The sequence below is a fragment of the Sphaeramia orbicularis genome, chromosome 21 (genome assembly GCF_902148855.1).
Source record: "Sphaeramia orbicularis chromosome 21, fSphaOr1.1, whole genome shotgun sequence".
NCBI classification, from domain to species: domain Eukaryota; kingdom Metazoa; phylum Chordata; class Actinopteri; order Kurtiformes; family Apogonidae; genus Sphaeramia; species Sphaeramia orbicularis.
Window position 1 is genome coordinate 46,321,036 of NC_043977.1, and position 14,860 is coordinate 46,335,895.

At 37.4% G+C, this 14,860-nt stretch overlaps 1 protein-coding gene across 6 annotated transcripts in view; it reads right to left on the bottom strand.

Moving 5' to 3' along the window:
• The window catches only part of sema5ba (sema domain, seven thrombospondin repeats (type 1 and type 1-like), transmembrane domain (TM) and short cytoplasmic domain, (semaphorin) 5Ba), a 364,937-nt gene that overhangs the window by 38,209 nt on the left and 311,868 nt on the right, over positions 1–14,860 (bottom strand). For all 6 annotated transcript variants that reach the window (XM_030125702.1, XM_030125703.1, XM_030125704.1 and 3 more), the window contains exons 13-15: positions 10,145–10,262; positions 9,512–9,696; positions 1,111–1,254 (exon numbers count right to left, since the gene is read on the bottom strand). In XM_030125702.1, coding sequence (XP_029981562.1) covers positions 1,111–1,254; positions 9,512–9,696; positions 10,145–10,262 — 447 coding nt within the window. The remainder of the gene's footprint in view (positions 1–1,110; positions 1,255–9,511; positions 9,697–10,144; positions 10,263–14,860) is intronic.

Below are 14,860 nucleotides of genomic sequence, written 5' to 3' on the forward strand. Positions count from 1 at the left end.
ACTGAAACAGAAAAAGGCAACACTCCAGCACATAACTGATAAACTATTGTAAGATCTGGAAAAAAAAAGTAAAAAAACAGTGCTGAGTCTGTGCGTAATAATGCATTTGTTTGGAATCATTACTTCTCAAATTACTTGATCAGATACTTGTAGTTAAATAATCCAACAACTGAAGGAGAAAATTTCCTTTTATGACAGTGAAAAAAAAAAAATAACAAAAAGTGGTGCCAGACACAACAAACCCTGCCCCTCGCATGAATTGTAGCTTATTTTGGCATTGATCCAGCTGATGTCAGCATGTCAATTGCCTCTATATATGTGCCAAGTTTGAAGTAAATTGAAACAAAACAGAGGTTTTTTTATAGACATGTGAAATTTCGCCCATTAAAAGTAAATGGGAGAAAAAAAAGATTTAAAAAATTCATGAAAAATTGAAACGTTGACATATTTTACCTAAAATGTAATCAGATCTATTCTGAGTCACAAATTTGGTAAAAATTCCACCAATAGTTTTGCTGCTAGAGTGTTAACAATAAACAAACAAACAAACTGAACCAAAAACAATACCCCTTGCCTCCCCTTCAGGGGCAGGGTAATAATAGATTAGGTTTCTATAGTTCTTTTCAAGGCACCCAAAGCACTTTACATTTTTGAGCCTTTATTCATTCACTCTCGTATTCACACTCTGGTGGTGGTAAACTATGTTTGTAGCCACAGCTGCCCTGGGGCAGACTAACGGAAGCATGGCTGCCAATTTGTGCCAAACGGCCCCTCCAACCACCACCGAACATACACATTCATACACCAGTGTGAGTGACATTGGACCCAAGGTGGGTGGTGTCTTGCCCAAGGACACAATAGCACATGTCTATGACCCGCCAACCCTTTGGTTACTAGATGACCTGCTCCACCTCCTGCCGCCAACTCTCATGTCTTTCAATTGAGATTCTTTGTATTTTATAATAAAATTACATAACCCATCATTTTTTGACAATAAAACCTCGAGTTGAAAACAGTCTATCATCACTTAACTGGACAGATGTCATTTAAAAATGACAGATTTACTGCATTAATGCATTCTTCTGTGTTGTCACAGGCATTTTTCCTCACCTTTCGTCTCTGCTTGGTCCCACACAAACCCGGCCGCCGTGTCTGGGTGATGGGTTGTTGCAAGAGCGTTGGCGCAGCTCAAAGCCCGTACCACAGGTTGTACTGCACTGTCCCCATGACGACCAGGGCGTCCAGCCTCCATTTCTATGGCAACAGACACAAAGAAAAATATTACCACACCGATTTCAGACTGGTTCCAAAAGCTGCATAATTATTCACAAGTGCTTTTGGTCTTCTCCTTTCCTTCAGTGTTCTCTGATGTCTAATGATTGCACTGATTCTGAGCTCCAGAAACAGACTTGCACACACTGGGAGCTCATTCTGACAGGGAAACATTCATTCAATTTGCTTAAGTGCTTTGTTCCTGGGTAGCACTGCTCATGATTTAATTGCCACTTTCTGTAAAAAGCACAATTCAATTTCGACACCAAGGATTAAATCTGGCGTAGCTTTCCAATGGGATGGAGGTGCCGGAGCTTTTCTGTCTCAGCTCTGTTCTTTGTAACACTGATCGGCCAATTCCCCTGCAAACGGAGGTGACGGAAAGTGTCAAAAGGAGGAACCGGATGTCGCCTGTGCCTCCTAATCAGTCTCCTCCTGTTCGGGATCTTTTGTCCTTGTCTGTCAGAGTGTAAAGTGCGTACAGAGGCAGATGTTTTCAAGTCAATATCAGAGTTTCAGAAAAGAGATGTTCGGGTTCAGATGATCAAGGACGTGACTTTCATCCTAAATCAGATGCTTAAAAGTTAAATGTACTTTATCCAAACACTAAATGCACTGTTAGGCTCCTTCATTTTTTTCCTTTCCTTCTCTTTCTTTATATATATATATATATATATATATATATATATATATATATATATATATATATATATATATATATATATATATTTATATATGTATATATCTTCTTTGTATTATGATTATAGATACTACTATGTGTGTATACATATATACATATATATGTATTTTCTTTATCTAATTACCTACAAGTGTGGTTCACTATGTGTACAAGCTTGTTAATATCATTACTATTATCCATTTGCTTACTTATTTACTTAACTTATATTACTCCTTTTTTCCCTCTTTCTTTTCTTCCTTTCAGTGAGCTTTATTGAAACCCATTTTTCTTTAAAGAAAAAAAAAAAAAAAACAACAGTGTACTTTTTACCAATGATGTCTTGTATAATATCTTATGAGACCGTTCTGAATAAAAAGTTAAATGTACTTTGGAAGAAAAAAAAATACTTTGAGTATTGTCACACTACTACCCTACACTACTATTAAACTACAGAAGAAATACCAAATTGTCCATATGCATATAATGTGCATACAGTGTTGGGCAGTAGCGTCGCTACTTGTAGCAAAGCTAGTAACTTACTGCAATTTTCAGTAGCTTGGCGGTAACATCACTATTTCCTGAATCAAGTAACGTTTCAGTAGCTTAACTCTTTTATTGATCAAGTAGCGTGGTAATGACCACAGACGCTATTTTTATATGGCTTAACACAGAGGAGAATCAGTTTTTAGACTAGAAAATGTAATTATATAATCCACAACACAAGCACTCCAGATTGCACACATGGCACACATGCTGTCTGCACAGTACTCATGATAAGCCAAGCATTTCACCCAGAGTGGGCGTGTCTTACTGGAATGTCGTCATGCACATTCTTGGAAGCACCGTACCCGCGCTTGTGGACCGCATAGTAAAATCTGGGCAGTGATGGAGCTTTTCCCCACTTCCTGTTCCCATCGTTCCCATCCTCCCGCATCGTTGCTGGCAGTACCAGTGAGCGGACAGCTGACAGGGTATGGAGCGGACCAGGTGCGTCATGCGAGGCTCAGTTTCCATGGCGGAGTTGGAGATGAGACCCGCACCATGCACCTGGGTCATTCCATCCCAAATCAACCAGATTTCAGAAAGTGCCCCACATGACCCCCTCAGAAAATTCTGAAAAAATTCACACTTGTTCACCTACCAGATAAACGAACACATCCAAAATTTTAATGCCATATCTGTAATAGTTCAGGAGATACAGCCCTTTGAAAATTAATGTGTTTTTTTTTTGGTTTTTTTTTTTTCAATTTTGCAAATTTGCTTTTTGGCCAACTTTGAGGAGCTATATCTCCTTAGGTATTCAAGCCACACTGCTGAAACTTACTGTCTGGAGTGAAATCCCCCTGAAAAGATCATATTTTGCATTAAAATAATTGTAGGTGCCTTCATGTTTGGTCCATGAGGCCTTGAAATCAGGTGAAAAGGCCAATTCTTCAAAATGTCCTCTCTCTTCAGGCTTGCACTGCGCCATAATGGATGAATGTAGAGACTTTTTTTTTTTTTTTTTTGCATGGATTCTTATGGTCAAGATGTAACAATATACTGCAAAAAGACTACATTTGAATGAAAAGTGTTGCTGTGAGGCAATTAATAAAATGGGTCGATTTCAGTTTTCCACAAAAATACTCTTTATTTGAGCACCCAAATTACCATGTGGCCAGTTAATGAAAATTTTGAAATTTTTACCATGTCTTCATATATGTTCCAAGATGTGGACAAAATTTTAGCTTTGGGATAGAACTTGTTCTATTTTTAATATTTTTGTACTGCATGACTATATTTTCTTCAAATTGTATACAAAAGTAGGTGTAAATGGCATTTTTAACAGTATAATGGCATTGATTATTGCGTAAGTTATGATAGCCTAATCTTTCTGTGACATTCATTCTTTAAGATCAATCCAACAACACATTTTTCCTCCATGATGAATAAGTTTGTTCCGGATTATGAATAGAATTCCCAAAATTAGGCTGGCCAGCATCATAAATATTCTGGGAAATTTTAGCTACATTTATGTCATTGACCCTGGTGAAATTGGGTCAACTGACCAGCTCCATCCAATTTCCGAGAAGTCCCTACTACAGGCATCAACCTGAGCCAGTTCTGGGAAATCTATAATTATTCTATCCGAACCATCATACAGTTCCATACCCTAGTTTAAATATCTCAAGTATTATCATAACTTGTATGATAATCAATGCCATTATACTGTTAAAAATGCCATTTACACCTACTTTTGTATACAATTTGAAGAAAATATAGTCATGCAGTAAAAAAAATATTAAAAATAGAACAAGTTCTATTCCAAAGCTAAAATTTTGTCCGCAACATCTTGAAACATATATGAAGACATGGAAAATTTTCAAAATTTTCATTAACTGGCCACATGGTTATTTGAGTGCTCAAATAAAGAGTATTTTTGTGAAAAATTGAAATCGACCCATTTTATTCATTGCCTCACAGCAACACTTTTCATTGAAATGTAGTCTTTTTGCAGTATATTGTTGCATCTTGACCATCAGAATCCATGCAAAAAAAATTAGGTCTCTCCGTTCATCCATTATGGCACAGTGCAAGCCTGAAGAGAGAGGACATTTTGAAGAATTAGCCTTTTCACCTGATTTCAAGGCCTCATGGACCAAACATGAAGGCACCTACAACTATTTTGATGCAAAATATGGTCTTTTCAGGGGGATTTCACCCCAGACAGTAAGTTTCAGCAGTGTGGCTTGAATACCTAAGGAGATACAGCTCCTCAAAGTTGGCCGAAAAGCAAATTTGTAAAATTAAAAAAAAAAGCAATAACATTAATTTTCAAAGGGGTGTATCTCCTAAACTATTACAGATATGGCATTAAAATTTTGGATGTGTTCATTTATCTGGTAGGTGAACAAGTGTGAATTTTTTCAGAATTTTCTGAGGGGGTCATGTGGGGACCATTGGTTGAATTGCCATGGAATGACCCACCTGTCAGATGACAGCGTTCACTTCAACGCAGAGGGAACCAGTGTTCTGCAGAACATCCGATGGTTGTTGGCTGAGGTGTGTGGATGATGATCACCACAAAGGCTCTTTTCAGAGCCGCCAAACCCACAGTAAAGAGCATTACAGCCGGTTCCCCTCTTAAAAATAACTTTGATTTTTGCTAAATAAACTCAACCAGACTGCTCACTGTGACAATATTTTTTCCAAATAAAAATAGGAAATGTGCAATTATCTTATAACTATGGCAATAAAGTTCCTTTTTTTTTTTAGAACAACAAACAAATTTTGATACCAAAGATCAACATGCGACCAATATCAGTGGGTCAATGAGCCTGTTTCCATTGCACATCTCAGAACATTAAAGTCCAAACTGTGCAAACTTGTTCAAAACACAAACATGCCCCATGTGTCTTTTCCAGTCCAGTCCTTGTCCACTGTCCGAACCTAAGCTCTTTGTCAAGTCTAGTGAAAGATCACCATGGCAGTCGATTGGTTTGGTGGACATCCATAAAATGAGTCCAGGGTGCTCCAACGCTAAAACATTAGTTCCACCTGATACATGTTCTAACCTGAAGAACAAAAAAAACACCCAGGACTGATCCCATCACCCCCCGAAAGACTTCACATCCCCCAGTTCGACAAACTTTTTTTCAAGTAGTCTAGAAAAACACCCTGTTTTAGAAACGGTGACATGTCAGACTAATCTATTTAGTTTACCCAAAAATCCATCAGTGGTATTTCCTCACTATTATAAAATGATCCTGACTTAATCAGGAGCAGTTTGTAGGTTTTACTGGTCACACAAGCAGCTGCATGAATGTAAATGTATTCAACATGAGGCAAACATAGGGTTACAGTTATTTTTGAACATTTGTTTAAATAAAAATCTTACATCTGAAGTTGATAATGCATCCATGTTCATATTTCACCTTAAATAAATTATTCTCTTCCACACATCAAAGCCAATCAGATAAACTCAAAAGTACACTGTCAACGATGTACACGATGTGTGTGATGCAGGACGTAGAGCCTCACCCCTGAGTGAAACGCCTGGTTTTTAGTGAGTCCCCTGCCTGCACAGCCATCCAAAGTATTCTGTTTACTGTCGTCGACTTCCACGTGACTTTGAACTCCAATTGGATTGTAGTGAGCATTATTAACTACATCCTGGTCTGCAGATGTCAGTATTTTGCCAGTAATTTTTGGTCTTTGGTCTTTAATTATAGTTACTCTGGCATATTGATAACCCAATGGAATTGACTTTGCATGTATTTGGTAATTTAAACATGTAGTTTCTTATGTTTATTGCCATGTTAAGTTGGCGCAACTTAAAGTAGCTTCACATGTAGTGAGCTACTTCTGTGGCGTTTGTGTAACTTAGCGTGCTACATTTGACGGGGTGGTAGCTTCTGTGTAGTGACACTTCATTCACAGCAGAGTAACGGGTTGCTTAGCTCACTACATTTTCCAAGTAGCTTGCCCAACACTGTGTGCATATAGTGCAAAATTATGAAAAATGATCATACAAAAAGATGCCATTCATGAGTTTACTAAAAGTATATCAAGTATTAGAGTTGGTTCCTCATGCTCCATAATGACATTGTCCTTTGAGCCAAGCTTGGCCTTTTGCACATGCACTACACAAAGGTCTCATAAGTGGTTTTTGGATCCCAGATGGTCAGATTGAAAGAACAGGATGCAGAGCTGATCAAAGGGGGGTCCATTATAGCAGAGAACCAAAGGTAAACTAAAGATTCAAGATCATTCCTTTCCTTTAATGGTTTGGCATTTATGGCTTAATAAACTACTGGAATCACAATGTAAATATGAATGTATCAGTAAGTGAAAGGGAAATGTAGTTTAAAGTTCAATAAATAAGATTCATGTGTTCATTATTTTATGTGACTCTAGTGTGTGAGTCTGTTTTGTGCTAGCAGTTGGTCATTTACTGATGTTAGCCAACTCCATTTCTAAGCTAATGACAGTTGCCTTGTTGCCTACATGTAGCATCAATAACATTACAGTCATTTACATTGACTTCAATGTATGGAAACCACGTTGTGTTTCCTCTAAAATCACTCCGGAGTTCTTCAAAAGATCTCTTCTATCTCTCTCTAGAGCTGCAACAATGGAAGCCGACCTTTGTTCCACAATACCTCTGTTCCCTGGTACTGATGTTCCCTGGTACCTTTGTTCCCCAGTACCTATGTTCCCCAGTGCCTAGGAGAGTGTGCCTACAGCTCTGGAAAAAGTTAAGAGACCACTGCAATTTCCTCTGAAATTAGCATGTGTTTGTGTATGACAGCCATTCCATTCCTGTGTCTGCTGAATTCTAACACAAACACACCTTATTCTACTGAATAAACACCTGAGTCATGTCTTATTTAAGAAGATGTATAAACACCACTACTGTGGCCATCACTATCTTCTTACAATAGTCAAAAACACTGCTATTAGTACTGCAAAAGTAATTGGAATCCAAAATAACTATTGAAAACTACTGAACATTTGCTCTGACAATGTTCCCAAACTCTGAGGACTGGTTCTTCTATCAGGACAATGCTCCTAGCCTCAGCTAGGTCAATAAAGGTGTGGATGATGGACCACCAGATGAAGACCCTGTCATGTCCAACCCAATCTCCAGACCTGAACCCACTTTGAAAACTTCTGGAGGAAGATGGATGGTCATAAGCCATGTAACATTGCTGAGCTTCTTGAATTTCTATGCCAGGAGCTGCATGAAGTCATCCAACAGCAATGGAGGAGAGCCAAGACACATAAAAGCTGTCATTGAAAATTAGGGTTATTCCACCAAATATTGATGTGTGAACTTTTCCCAAGTTACAACATTAGTATTGTATACATGCATTAGAGTACAATACAGGGTGGGGAAGCAACATTTACAATATTTTGAGGCAGGGATTGAAAGACAGTGTTTGACCAATTAGTTTATTGAAAGTCATGAGAATTTATTTGCCACAAGAAAATTGACATAATAGAAAATGTTTTTATTCTATGTGTCCTCCTTCTTTCTCAGTAACTGCCTTCACACGCTTCCTGAAACTTGCGCAAGTGTTCCTCAAATATTCGGGTGACAACTTCTCACATTCTTCTTTAATAGTATCTTCCAGACTTTCTCGTAATAGTTTTGCTCATAGTCATTCTCTTCTTTCCATTATAAACAGTCTTTATGGACACTCCAACTATTTTTGAAATCTCCTTTGGTGTGACGAGTGCATTCAGCAAATCACACACTCTTTGACGTTTGCTTTCCTGATTACTCATATGGGCAAAAGTTTCTGAAAAGGTATGGATAATAGTGTTAGGTATGATTATGACATCAATATATGTTTGGTTTCAAAACAATTGACGTAGTGCCTGCTGAGAAAAAACAACTAAATGTTCATTGTAAATTTTGCTTCCCCACCCTGTACATGCTCTAAATAACAATATGTGGGAGAAATGTTGTCGGTAGTTTAGAGTAGGGGTGAAACGATTCCTCGGGTAATTAGAGTACCTCGATTACAAAAAATGATCGAGGAATTTTCTCTGCCTCGAGGAATCGCTTATTTAATTGTAAAGCTCAAAGCACTTCATTTCGCACGGACTACTTAACGTGGCACAACTCGCTTACGTTACTCACGCAAAGGAAGATGACGGAGGACGCGGAAATGTTTGGTTGAAGCAGCGGGAAGATAGAAGAGGCGAGTGAATACAACAATGATGACGAAAGACAAAAAAAACACAAAACAATGTTCACCATTACCTATGTTCCCCGATAGTTATGTTCCCCGGTACTTATGTTCCCTGGTACATATGTTCCCTGGTACCTATGCTCCCCAATGCTAATGTTCCCTGGTATCTATGTTCCCTAGTGCCTATGCAGGGTTAAGGTTAACCCTAACCCTGCACAGGCACTAGGGAACATAGGGATGACTGTGCAACAATGTGCTACACCAGCTACCATTAGCTTATGAATGGAGCAACATCTGAATTAATGTCAACAAATAACTGGTTCCTGACCAAACACAGACTGCAACAAAATCTTCATAAAAGCGAATGATCACGAATGTTTCATATTGTACATTTAAGCTGGTCCAGAAATCATTCGCTTCATAAAAGCGAATGATCACGAATGTTTCATATTGTACATTTAAGCTGGTCCAGAAATCTGTTTAAAGGTGAATTAAGCAGCTCTAGTCTAGAACACTTCTAACTTAACTGTATATCTCAACAAATATCTCATGCTTCTCTCAGTCTACTCTGTGTGTACACTGAAAAAAATGTGGTGTTTGTAGACTGTAAATGGGAAAGGTACACTGTCTTGGACTGATCCACATGATACCATTCCATGTTGGACACATTCGTGCTTGTGCAAAGGGCAAGGGAATCTGAAGGAGTAGTGAAGGGACTGTTCTGCAAGTTTGTTTATTTCAAAAGATTAAAATTATTTGCAATAGATTTGTGGATCCACACATCAGGATTAGGAATGCTGGTGATTAAATCTGCTGGTTATGATGATATTTTATGTTACCGTTATCACAGTGTCAAAATGAATAAATCCTCTTTCTGCACCTCGAGCAGTTGGAGACTTCGATGGTGGGGCCTTCACAGTTCTTGCCTCCGCAGCGAGGAGTGGGGCTGTTACAAGATCTGGAGCGGCATAAGCAGGCACTCACACCTTCCACACCGTCGTCGTTGTTACACGGTTGCCATGGTGCCCAGGGTCCAAAACCACCATTGGTCGTCTGGTTCCGCAGCTGGAAATCAAAACATCCAGTCAGCATCAACATCAACAACCACAACGAGTGTGTGTGTGTGTGTGTGTTCTTGGTGGGTGTATGTGAGGTTGTCTGTAGGATTTATGAGTTTAGAAGTGCTCAATGACTGCTAGACGGGACTTTTTCTACAAAGATTGAGAGAGTTTTCCAAAGATTATAGGGAAATAAATTCACTTTGCTTCAGATAAATTACATCCGCTCTACCTCAGTGTAATCTAATGCATTTAAATTCAGTCCAATTCACTTTCCTTCCATACGCTGCTACTTGTACATCCTATTTTGTGGGACACACACTGAGGAGTAATTACTCACAAAAGATCCCAAAAACCCTGACATGTGATGGATGAGATCAACGGGACACCTGCACCTCATGGCCCCATGTGTGACTGGGTGTTAGCTGTAAACGCTGTGGTGAAGTCACTCTTACCGGACACACTGTGATGTTCTGCTTCCACTGGCTCATGTTGGAGCTGTCCTCCAGTGTGGTGCAGCGTCTCTGCCTGAAGTCCCATCCACAGTAGGGGTCCCTGGCCTCCAAACACAGCCTGCAGGGACACAACCAGGGGGAGGAGTCAGCAAAGACAACATTCGCATTAAAGGCCTGTGTAATGTCTCTAACCCCCGGACAGATTAGATCATTATGACATAACAAACCCTATTATCTAATAATATAACATAATAAATTAAATAAATGAATGATTGGAACATTAAGACATGACCTACATATTAAAACAGTTACATTCATACTCAATTTACAAAATAAATATTGTAAATATGTAAGTGAATTATAGATAATGATCAAAACGTTGGTAAAAATATATTACAGGGACAAAACTATTGGGACACATCCTACGTACAGCATTAAGGACTTCAAATATAATATTTATAATAATATCGCAATAAAAATATTCATGTTCATCTCAATAATTATACTGTCAAATGAATGAAAACTATAAATACCAGATGGGTACTTTAGAAAAACAAGTTCTTCATATATTCAACTTTTCTTATTATCATCTGTATTTTGCTCTTTTTTCACTTAAGTTTTTATTGAAATTTTCTACACACATACACACAACAGAAAACGAACAAACCAACATTGCTTGGGGACATGTATTTTGCATTTTTCCAGTGCAAATCATGTATTTTCCAATATTTAATTCACTGATCATGTAGATGTTCATAAAAGTTCAGGTTAAAGTTGTGGGTTATTATCTCAAAAAACAGAGAAAAGTGACTTTTTCAGCAAAAAATATCAATAACTGAACTTAAAAATGAATGTCTCCATCCACTGTCATTGATCCAACTCCATGGGTTTTATTGGTGAGTCAACGTTGTAGAAGACAACAGTGTTTCCATGGTAAGTATGGAGCCTCTGAATGTCCAAATGGGTCATATCTGATGACCATGAAAAGATGACTTGTTGAACTGCATTTTACATCAATTATTTAACATGTATTGATAGGATTAGTGGATCAACAGGTATTAAATATTTTACATGAGTAGATGGTTTTGGTCAGTGATGGCTTTTTCAGTCTTTATGGGTTAAAACAAAATCATTATTGAGTAAAATTAACAATGACATGATAAATGCAGGTCTGCTGAAACTCTCAGTTCTTTTAAATCAAGGTTAAAGACTCACTTCTTTCCACCTGCCTTTGATTAGAGCAGTATTTTTTCAGTTCTAATACCTAAACTGCAACTCACAATTTTAACCGTTTTGATTGATTTTAATCAAGACTGATTTTAGCTTTAGTTTTAACTGTCTTATTCTTGTTTTAATTTCTTTCTTTATTTTTATCCTTTCTGTACTTTCCTTTTGATCAATGTTTTTTTCTCTATGATTTTAATGTAATTTTATGTGTTTCTATGCCTTTGTAAAGCACTTTGAATTGCCTTGTGTATAAATGGTGCTATACAAGTAAATTTGCCTTGCCTTGCTTTTGCCTAAATAAAATTAACCCTGAAGACAAAAAAAAAAAAAAAAACCTTTACTGAAATCATATTTATTGAAATCTAAAATTATATGATCCAATTGTCATTATTACTTTGTAAACCAGCCCCTTTTAGCAATGAAACACCCAATTTCAATATGTCCCAGTGCTTTTGTCCTTACAGCATATTGTTTTACATAAAATACAATGTACTAATATAATAAAACAAGCATTGTGTCACTTTGCATCTGTTCACCTCACAGGAAAGCTGACTTATGGCACGTTTCAAGGTCAGCTAAATAATTAACACATAATTAATGCAGAACCTTTTCAAATTAACGTCATGGAAAGCAGATGTTTTACGAAGAAAGCAATGAAAATGAACCGCTGAATAAACCATTTGAATCACAACAACTAGAAAAGAAAAGAAAGGTTGAATAACATGACAATAAAATCAAATATAATTGTACAAAACAATAAAACCAACTACACTGGGATGGATTTGACTGTGACAGAGTTGTTGGATGGATGGTTTACAAAGAACTGTTTCCACGTCTAAACAGGCTCCATTTAAACTCAAATTTTGAGTATTTATTTTTAACCCTGTAAAGCCTGAACCATTAAACCACTGACAGAAAATTCCAGTTCTTTGAAACTGGAGCCTTTATTGGTCCTTCCGATCAATCCAGAATTATTTTTTTCAAATATCAATTTCCATGTATGACTTTCAATTTTGTATCATTTTGATACATCGGGTCTCAACGCTCAAATACTATTATTTTTGAACAAACAACATAATATAACACAAACAAGTCTAACAAATTGATAATTCCTTTTCAAAACTGCCAAAGTTCTGCAACCTTTCTTATTAATGACAACTTTGTAGTGTCACTGGAAAGGCCTCTGGTGAATGAATTCCTCCCCCCCTGGTGGATTATCTGTGTATTGCATGTATTTATCTATCTAATTGTATACATCAGGTTTTTCAAGAAAAATAAATATCACACTGATCATGTAGAGAGCTTCAAAACTCATGTATCAAATATATGTTTGGCGTTACAGGGTTAACGGCCATCTAGCGTGAATGTGCGCTGCCTCTTGTTGGCCGATTGAATCAATTCACATAGCTCTGACTGACCTGAGTCGGAGGGTCATCGAGAACAACAATGCCTTTCAGTGAAAACCAAAACATTCCAGTGTTAATCAATTTATAGTGAGAAACATTATTAGAATTATGGCACTAAACGTAGACATTTAGGACTTTTCAGCTTTTAAGAAAACAAATCAAAAACAAATCATTGTAATAGGCTAAATTACAATGATGAATGAATTAAAATGGTGAGACATTTATTAAATTAAAGGGGTCATATTTTGCTAAACCTATTTTCATTAGTCTTTGGTACATTTATTTGTGTATTTGGACCCTAATAGTTCAAAAAGTTTGAATTTGAACCGTCCAGGTGCTGCAAAGCTATCTTTATATTCATTTTGGCAAAAATTGAGTGGATTTCTACAACCCATTCCTGCTTAATTTGTTACGTTTTATAACTAGCTAACTATCACAACATTTACACGTATAAGGTCAAGACTTCCAACAACCATTTCTCAGAGTATGCCATAATTATTTGTGAGCAGCAGCGGTTGCAGTTCATACTGAAAATATATCCAAACTTCGAGCCAATTACCTAAAATGTTCAGCTGTTGGTTGTATTAACGAATACAAGTGGCTGAACGGGACAGAAAGCATGGTCAAAAACCTGGAGGGGGTGGGGCGTGAAGTGGCTCATTTATTTCTAAAGGGCCAGCGCTTAATACAACCTTTCTGGTGTCATTACTCAGAAATAGGGTTGAAGATGGATCTGTAGAGTTGAATTAATGAAGAATTCAGACCGAAGCAGTTTACAGTTTATGTAGACCACAGGGAAATGTTTTAAAATGCATAATTCCATTTTTAGAAAAAGCAAAATATCACTCCTTTCAAGTTAAAGACTGGTATTGTATGGTAGCCTTCATAAAACTGCACAACACAGTACAATAAACATATTTAGAACAGCTTTTCATAAATAAAACACACTAACAAAGCTTGAAGCAATGGATAAGAAAACCATAAGGTAAAGATAATTAAACTTAAAACGATGCTGTAAAAGAAATTACAGAAAGACTATAGGGCATTTAGAAGTTGATTTGCACAATCAATCAATCAATCAATCAATCAATAAAACAGAGTGACAGCTATTTTAGCAAGCAAATACAACACAATGATGCCCTGATGATTACAGAAAATGCCCTTTTCAAGAACTAGTAAATCTATTAATAACTCCTACAACAGTATAAACAGTGCTACCTCTGAGGTATTTTGATTAAAGTATTTTATTTCGGTAATAAAGCCACACGCACACCTCAGACAACTCAAAGGAGACCAAATCCAACTTTTCAGTGCATTGTTCCTCCCTCGGCTCTCACACACAAACAACACTATACAGTGTGCATCACCCAAACAGTGATTAAATATTTGTAAGCTCCTCCAGTAAAACAGAGGCTTAATGACGGCTAATTAAATCTAAAGCTGTTAATGACTGAGCTAAGCCACCAGAGCTGATCTGGACGCCTCAGGAAGGCAGGATAAAGGCATCAAATGAATAACCCCTTTCTCTCTTATCCTCCCCTTCTTGTTTTTTTTGCCTCTCCGTCCTCTTCTTTCTATCCCTCTTTTCTCGACTCCTTCATCTCAGCCCCCTTCCTCCTCCTTCTCCTCTTCCCTACATTCAGCTGAAAAGGGACATTTTTGTACATTTTTCCCTGGTCCTGGCACAGATCTTTGTGGTTTATTTGAAGAGCCCAGCAGTGTTTTAGCCTGGAGGTTGTGGAGTCTTCAAGTGTTGATACAGCTCTGTGTTCCAGGTCTGGGGCTCTGTGCCTAACCTGAGGTCAGCTGATCCAATAAAAACATTATTGCTTAGTCATCAGATCAGAGGTGACCCCACGAGACATGTGGAATGTACCTAAGTACCTTCACTCATGTCAAATTTGAGGTATTTGTACTTTAGTTTAGTATTTCCATTTTTATCATGTCAGAGGCATACGCTATATTCCTCTTTTAACTCCGCTACATTTGTCAGACTCCTTTAGCTGTTTTTCAGAATATACTTTTTTCTTTTTTTTTGTTCCTGTTCAGTGGCAACATCAGTCAAAAATGTGATTTTGAATTT